We start from the raw sequence: 18,911 nt of genomic DNA on the forward strand, positions 1-18,911 counted from the left end.
AATGCCCCATTGTCGCATTTAGTTGCCAGTATGTGCCCATTAATACCTTTCACTAATAGTAATAGCACTCACTGCAAATTTAAGTCCTGTAAGATCAACATCAGTTTCCTGTAGCCAGTCATAGAAGTCCTGAGCATTGTCTGTAGGGTCTCCTTCACCATATGTAGCCATGCAGAACACAACGAGAGAGTTTTCAATCTCCGGAAGCCGACTAAGATCCGCCTACAGAACAAGAATAAACATTCAGTATAATGTGTTGTACAAAAAACACACATACTATATAAACCCATAAAATGCTTTTATCCGTTATGAAGCAACAATTGTGAAATAAAGGAAGATTTGGAAAACATGTGTCAGAAGGAAGAGTTTTGTCTAAGTTCTGCCTCTTGAACATAATAGGCACAATTACAGTATTCCTGGAATAATAAGGCAGCCGAAATATTACAAATTGCCAATGTACGTGATTCCCACAGCACACTAATGAAGCGCCATGTCTCAGCCCTACAGTTTAGTAATTCAGGCCGAGATAAATTCAATCATGACTGAAGAATAGCTGTGCTAGTCCCGCTTCCATTGTCTGGCCGGCTTCTTAACATGAGAATAGATCGCTATTGTGGCGTTTTGGATTGTTTCTTTATAAAGGGCGTTTTTAATAATTCCCATAAGCTGCATGCACAGTCCTATGGAATGATCTCTGTAATTGATTAAACATGCAGTCAGTGACACAGGGAATCCAGGCAGCCCAGCATTTTACTCAACAGCTGAATAATCCTGTCCCAAAACATAACAAAGCCCCGTTAAATTCATTGTATTATTACGGTGATATGTAAAAAAAAAAAAATAATAATCGTGCATTTGAAGTACCAATATTTCACTGAAATATTGGAAGATTATCAACATTTCTAATTTATATTGTGTGTGTTAGATACTCTATAAATAGGGAGAAAGAAGAGGTTATGCGAGTGTGTATTCTTTTACCAAGTACCAACATAATCCACAGTAAGGCTCACAATCGAAGGGCAAATTTCATAGGAAGTCGATCAGTATGTTAACTTTCTTTACACTGCATTCTGGTTTGTGAATAATAAAATCCACCATTGCTCATATAAAATCAGCCAACTAATAGGAACATGTGCAAAATCGTAATTATTCTAGAGATCACCAACCAATACGAATGACTGAACATAATAAAAGCAAACAACCCAAAAGAAAAGGAGCAAAGAAAAAAAAAAAAAAAGGATTTTCAACTTTGCTCCAATGGGATCCGTTCCCATTTTTGTTAGCATACATATGGATGTCTGAGTGAATAACATCTGTGGTTAGTAATAGCTACACAGAAGAATTTCCCATCTTATATCACCTCTGTGCTGCAAGACATTTGCTATGTGCTTTATATGGCCTAAAACTAGAAAAAGAAAAGAGACTGCAATATTCTTCATTTAGTGAATCAGTGCTGTTCCCGCTGCCGATAACCTGTTCTTGTTCACCAGCTCCATACGATGAGATGATGTACATGACGCCACATGAACACAGCAGTCAATCGCTGCCACATGATGGATGGATGGATGCAATGTCATCGCTGCAGGCACATATTCAATAAAGTATTTTACCATTTGTTTTCTCTTCTGGTTTTAGGCCGTTTAAAATTACTTAGAGATCTTTAAAAAAAACGAAACAAAAAACAAAACATGTTTTTTTAAATGAATAATTACGACACACAAGGCATAGGGGAGTAGGGATGCCAGCTGATCCGATCTCCTATGCTGGAGCCGTAAAAGCTGTGAACTCCGCATACTCTGGCATTTGCAGTTCACAGCCTAACTGGAGTGGTGGGGAGAGCTCGGTAGCATGTCTCTGAATACCGGAAGCCGCTGCCATGTACGCTGTGATGATCACTTACAGCCACAACTTCCGACATCACGTGTGTGTGTTTGGGGTCCGAAGTGCATAAGACGACTGCACAAGAAGGGACCGCAGACCACAGCAGGTGTGAAGATTCTGCTGCCACCATGGTAGGGTTCCTGCGGGCGCTGTGCTGCCAACAAGCAGATGTACTGTACCGTTGTGCAGTCACCAACAAAATGTTGCTGCAAATTGGTATTGTATAAACTTCTCCCCCCTTATTTTGCAAAAGCCAAAACGGTGAGGGGAATTGTGCAGTCATCAGTATGGAGAGGGTCCAGCCACTCTCCTTCCCCTCATTTTCAGATTAGCTCCCACTGCTGGCCAACCTAAAAACATATTTAGAAGTTGTGTATACTTCTTGAAAAGCAAAAGACAAAAAAAAACAAAACCAGACAGTACCAAATAATATATAAAAAAAAAAAAATATGTCACTTCATTTTAAAAGGGGGGTGTCTGATTACATAACCATTTTAAAATAGTGAATTCTGAGATAGCAGATGGGGTCCACTGTTCGGTACCAAATCTTCAGTCCTCCAGAAATGAAAAAACATGGACTTGTAGGCCACTTCCCCTGACCAGACACCTTAAAGTCTATGTACACCTTTGCCGGGCATATTTTTTTTTTTAATAAACAGCTTAGTCAGTGTGTTTGGTGTAACTTTATAATTATTCTTCATTAAAAATATGTTTTATATTTAGAGATACAGCAGCTTAGTATTCTCTATATAGAACAGCTCTATCTCATTTTCACCTTAATCAGTCAGCCCTGTGGACCTGACGGGTTCAGTGACTGCAGGTACTGCTGGAATTTCGCATTTTTGGGTGAATAAATTCCTTTTATTTTTGGATGTGCTGCCTTGTCTCTTTTTTTGCGTTCCACTTCTGGATCAAGTCTTGTTGAGGCTTGCACCCATTATATTATATTTATCTGGTGACGTGATACTTTTGTGTTTTGCTAGAGCAGGTCCTGCGTGTCTCTGACACACAGGATCCATCTGTAATCGTTCACATCTAAGTTATGAACTTAGATGTGATCGATTACAGGTAGGACCCACTGTCAATGAACCCGTCAACTTAGATGTGAACGATTACAGGTGGATCCTGCGTGGCAGAGACCCGTAGGACCCACTGTCACTGAGCCAGTGAGTCCCGCGGACCTGACGGGAACAGGATTTAGTGCTACATACTGCTACTCCGAATACAGAATACAGAGCAACTGTATCTCAAAAAATATGAAAGTATAGTATATAAAAAAAAATAATTAAATTGCCCATCAAAAAAAGTGTACATAGCCCTTAAAACTTATGTTTCTACTAAAGATAAAGGAAAACTAAGTCATTGTTTACATTGGGCAGTTTTAATGTGTTTTTTTTCCCTCTTCAATCCCAAAATGGCTTTTGTTTTTATTTTTTTTACTAAAAGAGCTTTCATTCTCGTGTAGAGATATTTTATCCATTTACAAGTACTATTCAAGCAAAAATCTCTTTAACTTTAAAAAACCATGTAAACTTAAAAGAGAACCGGTCACCAGAGGATAACGGCCAACAACCGTAAGCTAGTAGTGGGTGCTAGTGCCCGCTAAACTACGAACTGAATTCCTGACCAGGTGGCTGTAATATACAGCATCTGGCCAAGCGGGATCATGTGAACCATTCCACCACTGCTTCACTAGGAAATTACGAGGAAAGTGCTGTTGAAAAAAGCGCTCCCCTTACAGAGCTCAATAAAAAGTTTGTCGGTTCATCAGGCACAATATATGCCCTTAAAAACATGTGAATACAACACTCACCATCTCAAATTCTTCAGGGTCAGCCGCCATACCACGCATACCATAGCGGTGAGCATCTTTAGATAGTCGATTAGCAAATTCTTCTCCAGTTCCTGTCTGAGATCCATAGAATACCACTATGTTTTTGCCCTATAAAAACAAAATACTTTTAAGTTATTTTCCCCCAATTAGCTTGGGACAGGAAATGACATGAATAAAAAAAGTAATAAATAAAAATTCCATAACATTTTCTCTTCTGAAATAATAATACGAGACCCTTTTTTTTTTTATATAAGATAGGACACTAAAGACTTAAGGTCCTATTACACGGCCTGCTGTGGGCCCTGAAAATGAACGCCGATCAACGAGACAGCTTGATGATCGGCGCTCGCTTGCTCCTTTCACAAGGAGCTATGGTTGTATGACGACGAGCGCTTGTTTCTCCAATTGTTCGTCCCCATACATTTTAATCACATCGGCAGCACATGTCCCTGTTTACACAGGGGGATGTGCTGCTGACAAGTATGATTTTGTAATGCTACCTTAAAAAGAGTAGCTCAGCTGATGATTGAGCGTTTGCTCGTTCACCGGCTGATCGTTGCCCTGTTTACACAGGGCAATGATCGGGAACAAGCGTTTGTATGAATGCTCGTTTGCCCGATCATTGGCCGGTGTAATAGGGCATTTAAAGTGACACCAATCCTTCAGTCAATCTTATCTCTATTTACTGTTCAGCTGAATGTTATAAATTGGTGCCTGGAAGAAGATATATCAGGCTGGGAAGACGCCGACTGTAGCATTTTGCAATGAGATTAGAGACCAGAAGTCCAGAAAAATATCAGCCCCCGTAATCACTAAATCTCACATATCTAGAGTTCCAAGACGTTTAAAGAGAAATAAATAAAATGTACTTCCATATGTTTGAATGGATGTATCCACTCTCAATTGAATTGCGTTTAAGAGACTCTGTCACCAGATTATAAGTGCCCTATCTCCTACATAATCTGATCGTCGCTGTAATGTAGACAGCAGTGGTTTCTATTTTGAAAAACGATCATTTTTGAGCAATTTTAGATTTATGCTAACTAATTAGTTTCTTAATGCCCAACTGGGCGTTTAACTTTTGACCAAGTGGGCGTTGTAAAGAGAAGTGTATGACGCTGACTTATCAGTGACCAATCAGTGTCATACACTTCTCTCCATACATGTCCATAATCTGGTGACAGAGCCTCTTTAAGGCCTTATTTACACGAGCATAGTTCACGTCCGTGATACGCATGGACCTATGTAACTCAATGGGGCCGTTCAGACAATCCGTGATTTTCACGCGTATGTCCGCTGCGTAAAACTCACGACAAGTCCTATACTTGTGCGTTTTTCGCGCTTCACGCACCCATTGAAGTCTATGGGTGCGTGAAAATCACGCGCGGCACATGGATGAAATGAAGGGAAGAGAAAAATAAAACCACCTCCTTCAGCTCTTTTTCTCAACCTCAAAACCGCGTGTCACAAGGATGGCATATGCGTGAAAATCATGCAGCCCCGCACCAAACACTTGACACACAGAACTGCAACGCGCAAAAAACGCCGCGTTTTTTTGCGCGCGCAAAACGCACACGTTCGTGTGAATTTCGCCTAAGTTACACAATTGGTCATGATACGAATTCAATACAATCTCGTGCCATCCAGTAAAAAATAAAATTGAAAAATAAAATGTCTATAAACGATGAGGAACGCCATCAGTCACCCGTTGAATCCCAGGTTAAAAAAAACAAACAAACAAACGTTTATTGTATAGGTCTTGTTTTTTTACTGGATGGCTGTGACATACATTTTTATTTTATTTATTTTTAACATGGGAGTCCATGGGCAACAATTGGCTGACTGATAGACCTCTGACATATGCTACTTTTTCTCTCTTTTTTACATGTTTGTTTAACATCTCATGCCACACATCTCTGGTTATGTCGGATTTAGAGGGAAAATAAGGAAGGACACATCCGTAAGCAACTCATTTTATAATCTGCGCTTATATTAGCTACTGATCGGTATACACTTCTATCTCCAAGCATATAAAACTATGCAGAAGACGCAGACTCCCTGTGTACCTATGCCCACTCACAATACTCAGCTTCTAAATTATACTCATTATCATCCTACTTTCCTTGCTGAATCCAAATGTCAAGGACCATTGACATCACCAAGTTGCAGACACTTATGAGGATCAGATGGGCTGCATACCTCGGAACTTAGTTTATCAACAAAATGGACTGCGTCCATGTGAATAGTTCACTTTCAAAAACCATACAAAGAGAATTTAAAAAATAAAATTAAAAAAAACAAAAACAGCTTACCGTCTTCTTCATCTTTTCCACAAAGCTGCTTTCTCGGGAGGTTGATGTTCTGCAAGTAATAAAACCGTAACGTCATTACAGCATCATTTCTATACAGATACGGAGCTCTCTTTGTACATTAATAGAAATAGTTGGACACGAGTCTAACTAGTACATGGCTTTACAAAGCACCTGCTGCCTAAAAAGCGTGGAATGACCAATCAGGGCTCTGAGGCTGGGTTCAAACTTTGCGGCTTCGATGTGGAACATTTCGGCGCGTATAGCGGCACAATATTGCGTGTATTATCTGCGCGACCATTATCAAAACGCCTTTTATCTGAACTCAATCTGAAAACCAGCGCCTTAGACCTTATTCACATGAACGTCAAATACATCCGTGTGACGGCCGTTAAAACTACGGCTGCCACACTGACGCATGTTTTTCAATGGGGCCACTCACATGCCCGTTGTTTCAACAGACCGTCTGAAGGGTCGGTTGAAAAATAGAACCTGTCCTATTTTGTTCCATTTTCACGGATTCCACCATAGGCTCAAGTCTATGGGGAACCGTGAAAACGGGACTTGCATGGTGGCACCTCGGACGTGAAAAAAAGTCACTTTCACGTCAGAGTGTCCCCATACTCATGTGAATCTAGGCTGAAGCGGAAGGTGTTTAGCCGTTACGAGCAGTAATATTTATATGGTAATAAAACCTTCACTTCTGTCCAATTGAAATCTGTTCTATCAGAAAATGGGATGCAAAAGGATGCGACAAATACCTCAATATTTTTCATAATCAGATCAGATTTTATTCAATACACAGACAGGTTTTTGTTTTTTTAGCTATAGTCAGAACATTTAATTCAGTCAGCATAGAAATACTTTTTAGGTGAAATCATTAATATATGTGCGCTTGTATGGTCTCATCTCCATTTACAACACAGGATTCCAGGTAGTAAGGACGGTCACACGTTGCTGCAGTAAAGACCCAATATTGTCTGGGACGCTACACGTTGTGTTTGTGCTCACTTGTTCAGACCTTGGTCATGATTAACATCTGCGATTTATTTTAAAAAAAGGACATTTTTAGGAAATAGTCTTCTATGGAGGTGCAGCAAGCCCTATAGATCGCATGGTTTTCAGCGGCAAGGTATGAATGAGGTTTTCAAAAATCTAGACTTCACCTCTTTCCACAGCACAAAAATATGCCAAGTGTGCAAAAAGTGACAGTTGGCTCAGTCTTAGATCATATCAAAACACAATAATAGTGCCGTTTTTTTAGTTTTTTTTACAGATCCTATCTTTTATACTTCTGATGACAAACCTTCTGAAATGCTGCATTCCAAAAAGGGACAGACACAATGAACCGGTTATAAAAGGCAAGAATGTGCTTTGTCGGAAAAAAAAAAGCAAAACATTATATAAAAAGGGGAGTGACTGAGCATGTCCGAGCTCAACTCCCAAAAAGAGCGGAAACATGAGACTTAAGTTCTCACGAGCAGCAAGTTCAAATGGAAACAAAACCAAGAAAACCTGTCTGACTCCAACTTTTTCAGCTGTATCAATGCCTTCTCCCCGCACTCACGAGTATAGTACATACGTTATAGACCTGCCGCAGACACACTCACCCTACTACAATGACATCCTCTTGTGGGACCGAGCTGAAGCATCCCATCCTTAGAGTCCTTCTTGGTTTCCTACTTAGGTCAGGCTAGATTAAAGAGCTTAAACTCCCAGATGCCGGTGCACGGCAAAGCAGATGTTGCTTCATTCTCACAAGTGCTCAGATTGTCGGAAAAAGTGAAAAACTGGTTAAGACTACAACAAGCCAGCAAATGCTGGAACAGCCATTTACATGAATTCGAGTGCACCCCTGCAGAGAAAAAAGGTCTTGAAAGCCACTCTGGCAGCACAAAAGAAACAGAGGAGGCAAAAAGAAAAAAAAAAAAGGAAAAGGCAAAAGAATCCTTCACATCTGGCAAGAATGAAAAAAAAGAATGGGAAGGGAGAATGAAAGATCCCAAGAACCACTGCTTCTCAGCTCCCTCTCCACCCCTCCTCCTCCTTTCTTCCTCTTCTCGCTCTTTATCTGTGTGGAACAAGTAAACCCACACTCCCCTTCCTTCCGCCACCATCTGGTTTCCCAGGAAACTGTTTTGTATCACAGACGGGATCCTCTTCTTGCCTCATACTATTTTCTGACTTTACACCCTAACATTAGAGCTGGCTGGTAGAGCTAGAGTTGCACTAGAGTAATGACTTCCAGTTAAAAGCCTCCAAAGAAAACCTGAGATCCTGTTACACCGACCTCCCGCAGTTCAGCTTAAGAGGCATTCTCAAAAAAGAAAGAAAAAATAAATCTAAATATATAAAAAAAAATATATATGTAAAATACTTGGGGAAGTGGACCCCACTGAGGAAATAACCCCAGGAGAGCTGGAAGGGGACGTAATCCCCGAATGAAAAAAAAAAAAAAAAATGAAAAAAAAATAGGTGGGTCTGTTGGATTTACTTAATTCAATTTTTACTCTGCACAGCCACCATATTAGGGAAAGAACATCCCCGTAGACCACCAGCTTTCCTGTGTGAGGGGTCCCACCAGACTAGACGACTCTATACATTTCTACAAGTAGGCAATGCTTTATTGTCCCTTTTTCTGCTAAGTGTTACAGTAATGATACGGAGGTGCCATTTATTGAAATGCCCACTGGTCCTTCGTAAACATTCTCCCGCCTGTCTACAGAATGTTAGAGACTTGTAATCCACTTCTAGTGCTCATGCACACGGCTTTAGGAAGGATCCGGGAGAGAGCCATACACTTTGTGACCAAGGCGTAATGGGATCTTGTCGGAGCCTTTCATTTGGAATTGCTATTTAACAGATTACCATTACGAAAACCAGAGCTTCGCCTTAATTTTGATCTTTATGTAACCTAAAGATTGACTTTATTTTACTGCAATGTTAGTAAGTAATCAAAGTCATCTAGGATTAAAAAAAAAAATAGTAATAGGAAAACAAATTATTTATTGGTCCGAGTGTCAAACGAAAACATTTCCTGTAGCATTTTAATAATCGGTCACCTGCCACGGCACTGATCTAGATGGGATCAGTATTCATATTTATGGAAAGTACAATGGGGAATGTCATTTTAAGGGCATTTAAAAAGGAGTGTACAATAGATCATGGAACAGACAATGCATAATAATCCAGATTATAAAAGGATTCGATGAGGTAACGGACATTGAAGACCGCACTGAAACCTGCATGTGAATTCCTTTAAAAGCCAGCTTTTAGCATTGCCACATCCTGTAACATGAGCTGGCTTTTGTGAGCCATTTATCCCATTCTGCTCAGAAGTTCACATCTGAACCTTCCCCACTGGGCCTCCTCACCCAGAAGGAATCCCTTACACAAACATCTTAAGCAGTTGTGCTCAGCAGGAAAGCCAACACGCCTGATCTGTGGACACGTCCCTGTAATACAAGTACCTTCACAGCTCAGAAACATGATAGATGCAGGTACGAACAATGGCGGCTAGCGAAGATTAGCTGTAAAGAATGTATGCCAAAATATCAGCGTCTAACCTCAGATTTGCCATTCCACTTGGTTTTCAGCCTGGATTATAGATGGCATTGTGATGCACCGGCTGGCAGAGCAATATTTACACTGAGTAATGTACAGACGAAGCTCTATGAGATTGAATATGGCTACAATGACTGCTATGTATGGCAAATAGGCTATAGTGGAGAATGTTAACATGGTGATTCACGTTTGGCAACCTGAAAATAGGTTTAACTATAATATTATAAGATTTTTTTTTTTATTAGGGCCCATTCACACGAACGCGATTCTTGTCTGTGGGCTGCGCATGGAAATAACGCACAGCACACGGACCCATTGATTTCAATGGGGCCGTTCACACATGCAGAAGTTTTCACGAAGTGAGTCTGCTGAGTGAAACTCACTGCATGTTCTATATTGTTGCGTTTTCAAACATCTAGTAGCCCATTGAAGTCAAAGGGTGCGTGAAAATGATGCACATCTGTGTGCTGCACTTGATTTGCGCATCAATTTCTTTAAAAAAAAATGTGTTTGCGAGTGCGTGAAAAACACATGCCACTCGCAAAGCACAGATGCAATAACGCAACGCACACGGACCAGATTTACACTCGTGTGAATGTAGCCTTAAACACTATTAAAGAGGCTTTGTCACCAGATTTTGCAACCCCTATCTGCTATTGCAGCAGATCGGCGCTGCAATGTAGATTACAGTAAAGTTTTTTTGTTTTTTTTTAAAAACGAGCATTTTTGACCACATTATGACCATTTTTATATTTATGTAAATGAGGCTTTCTAAAGTACAACTGGGCGTGTTTAAAGTTATGTCCAAGTGGGCGTGTATTGTGTGTGTACATCTGGGCGTTTTTACCTTTTACTAGCTGGGCGTTGTGTATAGACGTATCATCCACTTCTCTTCGTTACCACCCAGCTTCTGGCAGTGCAGACACAGCCGTGTTCTCGAGAGATCACGCTGCGACGTCACTTCCCCAGGTCCTGCATCATGTCGGACGAGCGAGGACACATCGGCACCAGAGGCTACAGATGATTCTGCAGCAGCATCGGCGTTAGCAGGTAAGTAGCTACATCGACTTACCTGCAAACGCCGATGCTGCTGCAGAATCAACTGTAGCCTCTGGTGCCGATGTGTCCTCGCTCGTCCGACACGATGCAGGACCTGGGGCAGGAAGTGAGTGACGAGAACACGCTGTGTGTCTGCACTGCCAGAAGCTGGGCGTTGTGTAGAGAAGTGGATGATACTTCTATACACAACGCCCAGCTAGTAAAAGAAGTAAAAACGCCCAGATGTACACACATAATACACGCCCAGTTGTACTTTTACTTTAAACACGCCCAGTTGTACTTTAGAAAGCCTCATTTGCATAAATACAAAAATGGTCATAACTTGGCCAAAAATGCTCGTTTTAAAAAAAACAAAAAACGTTACTGTAATCTACATTGCAGCGCCGATCTGCTGCAATAGCAGATAGGGGTGGCAAAATCTGGTGACAGAGCCTCTTTAATAATATGGCTTCCTGGCATCTGCAAATACTTTTTTGCAGCAACGACACCAGACATTATACAATCACTTGGCACCAGGATCAGATCCACATAACTGGCACTTGGTCTCTTAGTTTGGATCATAGAACATGAACCTGGCTGCACAGAATTGCTGGAACGCAATATTACTTCCAATTTGTTACATTTTGGTTCTTAGTAGTAACTGGGTAGAAGTGGTTGATGGTACTCATTCACATTATACAGATACGTCCAAATAAGATCATATAGTTTCAAGGAACGGGCTAACAGCTGACACTAAGAAAACTTACCAATATTACAGGTCGTATTCTCTTCAAAAGAAGTTTATTTCACATAGAATCAGTGAAAAAAAATTCACAATAAACTTTACAAAACCTTTCAAGAGGCTTTCTTCAGGGAGCGAATAGTTTCAGGACTACGAGTAATTTCTACGAATACAACTGGAAACATCTTAGAAGAGTCTCATTAGAAATATCTACAGGAGGAGACTGACAATTGCAAGAAGAGATGACCAAAGACATTATTGTATGAACTACCTTCAAAAGGAAATCTGGCGCCAAGACAAACCCCTTTAACTTAGGGCATACATGGATGACCTAAGAAAAACAAGCCAGTGAGTGCTTCTGCACCAGAGAAACCTCCAAACCTACATTTGGGGTCAAGCTAAAAAGTGTGCCCCGTATGTTATTAAACATTATCATTCAGATTGGCCAAGCAGACCCACAAGGCCACAGATGTTAGTTAACCCCTTAAGGTCGCAGCCTAGTTTGGGCATTAAAAGGGTTGTCCAGGAAAAAAAAAAAATATTCTAACAAGTGTCCCCCAGCCTTGGTTTGCCTTCTCTAATATCCCCTATTAAACTTCTAACCAGTTTCAGTTTGATCTCCATCGTCACTGCTGCTTTTTCTGTCTGTTTACATCCCTTGCTGTCAGTTTCCTCAGATGCAGCAGGGGATCATGGGTATGGTGGGTTACAAAACAGGAGACCGTTGCATCCCCCCCTTCCTCCAAAGCATCTCAGCTATTTGCATACTGCCACAACCCTCTATGTTCACAGGTCCTTCCCTGCTCCAATTCCAGGCAGCTCCCTCCCTGCACACTGTCTAAGGCCTCATGCACACGACCGTATTTTTTCACACCCGTAAATACTGGCGTAAATACGGGTCCTTGGTCACACGTATTCCACCCGTTTTGCACCAGTATTTACGAACCCGTGCTCGTAAATATGGGTCCTGTGTCACACGTATTCCACCCGTATTTACGGGCACGTTTTTGGCGGCAAAATAGCACTGCACTAATCGGCAGCCCCTTCTCTCTATCAGTGTAGGATAGAGAGAAGGGACAGCCTTTTCTGTAATAAAAGTTAAAGAAATTCATACTTACCCGGCCGTTGTCTTGGTGATGCGTCCCTCTCTTCACATCCAGCCCGACATCCCTGGATGACGCGGCAGTCCATGTGACCGCTGCAGCCTGTGATTGACCTGTGATTGGCTGCAGCGGTCACATGGCCTGAAACGTCATCCAGGACGTCGGCCCGGATGTCGAGAGGGACGCGTCACCAAGGCAACGGGCGGGAGACCGGACTGGAGGAAGCAGGAAGTTGTCGGTAAGTATGAACGTCTTTTATTTTTATTTTTTACAGGATAGGGGATACATGTCTTTTGTTTATGGCAGAGCGGGGAGATACCTCCCCGCTCTGCCATAGTTTTCATTGTAGTCCCGGCGGTAGTTACGCCACTGGGCTGTGGCCTGCAGACCGGGTAGTCCCCTGACCTCGCCTCACCTCGCAACGCTCCCGTAATCACGGGTGAACACACGCAGCCACCCATGATTACGGGAGCCCCATAGACTTCTATGGGATGCCCGTGCCGTTATTACGGCATGAAATAGGGCATGTTCTATCTTTTTTAACGGCACGGGTACCTTCCCGTGAGCAAACGGGAAGGTACCCGTGGCTAACAGAAGCCTATGAGCCCGTTATTGCGGGTCGTAATAACGACCCGCAATAACGGGTGTTTTTACGGTCGTGTGCATGAGGCCTTACACAGTAATAATCATTATCCTTTGTGTGAAGGCAGGGACTTCTCCTGGAGCGGAATCCCCGGCCACATTGTCGGCTGCTGTGGCCGGGAAACGCTTTAGGAACAGTCCCTGACTTCACTGTCCATATATGGACAGTGAAGTCATGGACTTCGCCTGGAGAGGAATCTCTGGCCGCTGTGTCTGGGGATTCAGTTTCTGGCGTAGGGGACCGCTCCAGGAAAAGTCATGGACTTCTCCTGGAGCGTAATCCCTGGCCACAGCTTCGGCAACAGATTAGGGATTCCGCTCCTCCTCCTCACATGCACTTCAGTGCGGGAGCTCCAAGAGTGAAGGAGACGGCGGAGGGGGCGTGTACTATGATTGATGACGCTCCGGGTCTTTACACAGCAGTAAGTGCTGGCTGAGCAAAGACACAGCGCGTCATCAACTACATCTACAGGCAGCAGGACCAGAGGAGGCGGAGCCCGGCCCTCTGCCTGTAAATGTAGTTGATAACGCGCCGTGCCTTTCTCAGCTGGAAGTGCTGGCTGAGCAAAGACACGGTACCGCAGAGAAAATAAAAAATTTACCCCGGGTGCGGTCACGTGACGGCAGATCGGAACACGGTAACGCTAGCACAGGTAAGCAGACACTATATTAGAAGTGTTATTAAATATGACTAATGAAGTTAAAATTGAAATAACATTTTATTCCCGGACAACCCCTTTAAGGCTCAGAGCCCATTTTTCAAATCTAACATATTTCACATTATGCGGTAATAACTTCAGCATGCTTAAACCTATCCAAGCGATTCGGAGATTGTTTTCTCGTGAGACATTGAGCTTTACGTTAGTGGTAAAATTTGATCGATATATTCAGTGTTTATTTGTGGAAAATAGCAAAATGTTAGAGAAAATTTTGAAAAAATAGCATTTTTCTGAATTTAAATGCATCTGCTTGTAAGACTGAGGGTTTTTTACCACCCAAAATAGAGACTAGTTCACATTTCTCATATGTCTACTATATGTTGGCATTATTTTTTGAACATTCTTTTTTTTTTTCTAGTACGTCGCAAGGATTAGAACATAAGCAGTAATTTCTCACATTTTGAATAAAATTTCAAAAGCCACTTTTTTTAGGTACCAGTTCAGAAGTTGATTTGAGGGGCCTATATACTAGAAACCCGTATCAAACACCCCATTTTAGAAACTAGACCCCTCATAGTATTCAAAACAGCATTTAGAAAGTTTCTTAACCCTTTAGGCATTTCACAGGAATTTAAAGCACAGTAGAGGTGAAATGTACAAATTTTATTTTTTGACAGAAAATCCTTTTTATTCAATTCTTTTCTGTAAAACAGAAGGTTTTACCAGAGAGACGCAACTCAATATTTATTGTCCTGATTCTGCAGTTTTTAGAAATATCTCACATGTGGCCCTATTGTGCTAACGGACTGAAGCACCGGCCTCCGAAGCAAAGGAGCACATAGTGGATTTTGAGGCCTCCTTTTTATTAGGCGCCATGTCCGGTTTTAAGTGGTCTTGTGGTGCCAAAACAGTGGAAACCCCCCAAAAGTGACTATTTGGCAAACTACACCCCTCAAGGAACTTACCAAGGGGTATAGTGGGAATTTAGATGCAGCAGTTTGTTTCTTTTGTTGCATTTTGTGGAATTAGGCTGTGCAATTGAAAATCACATTTTTCCAGTAAAAGGTACACATTTTTTATTTGGACAAGGAATAAAGGAGAAAAGGCACCCCAACATTTGTAAAGCAATTTCTCCCGATTACGGCAATACCCCATATGTGGTCAAACTGCTGGTTGGACAAACAGCAGAGCTCAGAATTGCAAGAGCACTATTTGGCATTTAGATTTTGCTGGATGGTTTCTGGGCGCCATGTCGCATTTGCAGAGCCTCTGAGGTACCAGTACAGGGGGAACCCCTTAAAAGTGACCCCAGTTTGGAAACTAGACCACTTGATGAATTCATTGTAGTTTTCATGGGGTGCATGTGTCTTTTTGATCAGTTTTTATTCTATTTTTAAGAGGCGTGGTGACTAACAAAAAAAAAAAAACAGCAGTTCTACTATTGTTTTTAGTCAATTTTTTTTTTACAGCGTTCACCGTGCGCTATAAATGACATTCACTTTATTCTGCAGGGCGATACGATTACGGCGATACCAGATGTTTAGTTTTTTTATGTCTTATGGTGTTTACACAATAAAATACTTTTTATAAAAAAATCATTTACTTTTTTTTTTACCTTTTACTAAGAGCCATAACTTTTTTATTTTCCCATCAAGAAAGCCATGCAAGGACTTGTTTTTTGCGTAATGAACTGCAGTTTTGATCAGTACCATTTCTAAGTACATGCGACTTATTGACCTTTTTTTATTCAATTTTTTGGGAGGTGAAGTGACCACAAAAATTGTGATTCTAGCATCGTTTATTATTATTTTATGGCGTTCACCGTGTGGGAAAGATAACAAAATACTTTTGTAGTTCAGGCAGTTACGGACGCGACTATACCAATTATGTATAGTTTATTATTAATAAAAACAAATGAAGGACTGATAAGGGAAAAAAGGGGGATTTTTACTTTTAAAGCTTTTTTTTCACAACTTTTTTTTAACTTTACTTTATTGCTTTTTCCCACTAGGGGACTTGAGGGCAGGAGGCCCTGATGGCAATTCTAATGCACTGCACTACATGCGTAGTGCAGTGTTTTAGAGCCATCAGCTACTCGCTGACAGCAAGCTTAGTAGGTCCTGACTTAGTCAGGACCCACTAGGCTTCCGTAGATGGCATAGCCGGACACCATTATTATCATCTAGCGGGCAGTTAATGGTAGTTTAACCCCTAAGAAGCCTCGATCGCTATTGAACGTGGCTTCTAAGGGGTTAATCAGCGATCGGTTTTTATTAACTTATTAACTTTTTTTTGGGGGGGGGGGGGGGGAATAGAAAGAACCCTGAAATTCCACCATTGATCCATGTGTCTTCAATTGACGCCATTAATTTTTTTTTATTTCACATTACTTCTTTATTTGGTCCCACTAGGGGACTTTACTATGCGATCTTCAGATCGCTGCTATAATGCTTTGGTATACTTAGTATACTACACCATTATTGCCTGTCAGTGTAACTCTGACAGGCAATCTATTCAGACGTGCCTTTTATCAGGGCCCGAGCTGCCGTGACACCCCATCGGAGGCCCGCGAGTGCATTTATGGGCTGCCGATGGGTGACAGAGGGCGCTCCCCCTCTCTGTAAAACAAACTAGAGGTGAAATTTACACATTTCATTTTTTTTTTTTTTAACACAGAAGGTCGTACCAGACAAATGCAACTCAATATTTATTGCCCAGAGTCTGCAGTTTTTAGAAATATCCCACATGTGGCCTTAGTGTGCTAATTGACTGAAGCACCAGCCTCAGAAGCAAAAAAGAGCACCTAGTGGATATTAGAGCCTCCTTTTTATTAGAATATACTTTAGGCACCATGTCAGGGTTGAAGGGCTCTTGCAGTGCCAAAACAGTGGAAATCCCCCAAAAGTGACCCCATTTTGGAAACTAGACCCCTCAAGGAAATTATCTAGGGGTATAGTGAGCATTTTGACCCAACTGGTTTATTGCAGAAATTATTGGAAGTAGGCCGTGAAAATTTAAAGTCTACATTCTTTCAAAAAAAAAAAATAAATAAATGTAGGTTTAGCTAATTTTTTCTAATTTCCACGAGGACTAAAGGAGAAAAAGCACTGCAACATTTGTAAAGCAATTTCTCCAGATTAAAACAATACCCCCCTTTGGTCATAAAAAGCGGTGTGGACACACGGCAGTGCTTAGAAGGGAAAGAGCGCCACTTGGCTTTTGGAGCTCAAATTTAGCAGGAATAGTTTGCGGAGGCCATGTCGCATTTGCAAAGCCCCCGTAGGGACAAAACAGTGGAAACCTCCCACAAGTGACCACATTTTGGAATCTACGAGTTTAGTGAGCATTTTGACCCCACAGGGGTTTTATAGATTTTATTAGAATTGGGCAGTGAAAATAAAAACAATCCTTTGTCTTCAATAAGATGTAGCTTTAGCTAAAAATTCAAGAAATAAAAAAGGAAAAAAAAAATGAACCCCAACATTTGTAAAGCAACTTCTCTGGAGTACGGCAATACTCCATATGTGGTCATAAACTGCTGTTTGGGCACACAGCAAGGATCAGAAGAGAAGGAGCGCCATTTGGCTTTTGGAGTACAGATATTGCTGGATCGATTTCTTGGAACCATGTCGCTTTTGCAAAGCCCCTAAGGAACCAGTACAGCGGAAACTACCCAAAAGTGACTCCATTCATGAAACTACACCCCTTGAAGAATTCATCTAGGAGTGTAGTGAGCATTTTGACCCCACAGATGTTTCATAGATTTTATTAGGATTGGGCAGTGAAAAAAAATAAAAATAATTTTTCTTCAATAAGACGTAGCTTTAGCTCAAATGTTTCCATTTTCTCAATAAATAAAGGAGTACAGATTTTGCTGGATTGGTTTCTGGTCGTTATGTAGCATTTGCAAAGCCCCTGTGGGACCAAAACAGTGGAAACCCCCCAGAAGTGACCACATTTTGGAAACTACACCCCTCAAGGTATTCACCTAGGGGTGTAGCGAGCATTTTAACCCCACAGGTGTTCTGCAGAAATTAGTGTGCACTCGATGTTGCAGAGTGAAAAAATTTATTTTTTCCATAGATATGCCAATATGTGGTGCCCAGCTTGTGCCACCATAACAAGACAGCTCTCTAATTATTATGCTGTTTCCTAGCTTTAGAAACAATCTTTTGCCTGGACTATCGACAGGGCTCAGGAGTGAGAGAGTACCATGTGAAATTGAGGCCTAATTTGGCAACTTACACAGTATTGGTTCACAATTGCAGAGGCTCTGATGTGAAATAAAAGAAACCGCTGAGAAGTGACCCCATTTTGGAAACTACACCCCTCAAGTCACTTATTAAGGGGTGTAGTGAGCATTTTCACCCCACAGGTCTTTTCCATAAATGATTGCGCTGTGGATGGTGCAATGCAAAAATAACTTTTTCCCCAGATGTGACACTTTAGTGGGAAATATGTCGTGCCCAGCTTATGCCACTGGAGACACACACCCCAAAATGTGTTAAAAGGGTCCTCCCGGGTATGGCAATGCCATATATGTGGAAGTAAAGTGCTGTTTGGGGACGCTGTAGGGCTCAGAAAGGAAGGAGCGCCATTTAGCTTTTGAAGCGTGGATTTTGCTTGGTAGTTTTGTTTGGAGTTTTACTGGTGTGTCTTTTTTTAATGTGGGGCATATGTAAGATGGGCAGAGTATATTAGGGGCATAGTCAGGTGGTATAATAATGGGGTAAACAATAAAATAATCCATAAATATTTGTTACGCTGTGAAGCAATCCTGTCTGCACAGGCCGGTGTCGCACTGATAAATGGTGCCCTTACTTATTTCCCATTTGGTCCACACTCCCCAGCAAAATTCCCCAAACTGCAAAGGTGCGAAGTGTTGCCTGGTATAATAGGGGCACCCTCGCTTCCAGCAGATATATTTGAGTCCTCCCCTTCCTGGTTCCCTAATTTTAGGGCCTTGATAAATCGCCACTTGAAACAGAAGAAATGTTCCCCTCGGGCTGGCACAACTGCATATTTTTCTTTCCTGACTTATTGGAGCCTTAACTAATTTTAGTTTTTCATAGACCTAGTGGTATGAGGGCTGTTTTTTTGCGGGACGAGCTGTAGTTATTATTTGTACTATTTTGGGGT

General features: G+C 41.6%; 1 protein-coding gene across 1 annotated transcript in view; it reads right to left on the minus strand.

Annotated features, from left to right (window-relative positions):
* The window catches only part of POR (cytochrome p450 oxidoreductase), a 63,470-nt gene that overhangs the window by 15,174 nt on the left and 29,385 nt on the right, over positions 1–18,911 (minus strand). Inside the window, exons 3-5 of the mRNA XM_075852991.1 lie at positions 6,028–6,076; positions 3,695–3,823; positions 73–222 (exon numbers count right to left, since the gene is read on the minus strand). Coding sequence (XP_075709106.1) covers positions 73–222; positions 3,695–3,823; positions 6,028–6,076 — 328 coding nt within the window. The remainder of the gene's footprint in view (positions 1–72; positions 223–3,694; positions 3,824–6,027; positions 6,077–18,911) is intronic.

This window comes from Rhinoderma darwinii, chromosome 2 (assembly GCF_050947455.1).
Source record: "Rhinoderma darwinii isolate aRhiDar2 chromosome 2, aRhiDar2.hap1, whole genome shotgun sequence".
NCBI classification, from domain to species: Eukaryota; Metazoa; Chordata; class Amphibia; order Anura; family Rhinodermatidae; genus Rhinoderma; species Rhinoderma darwinii.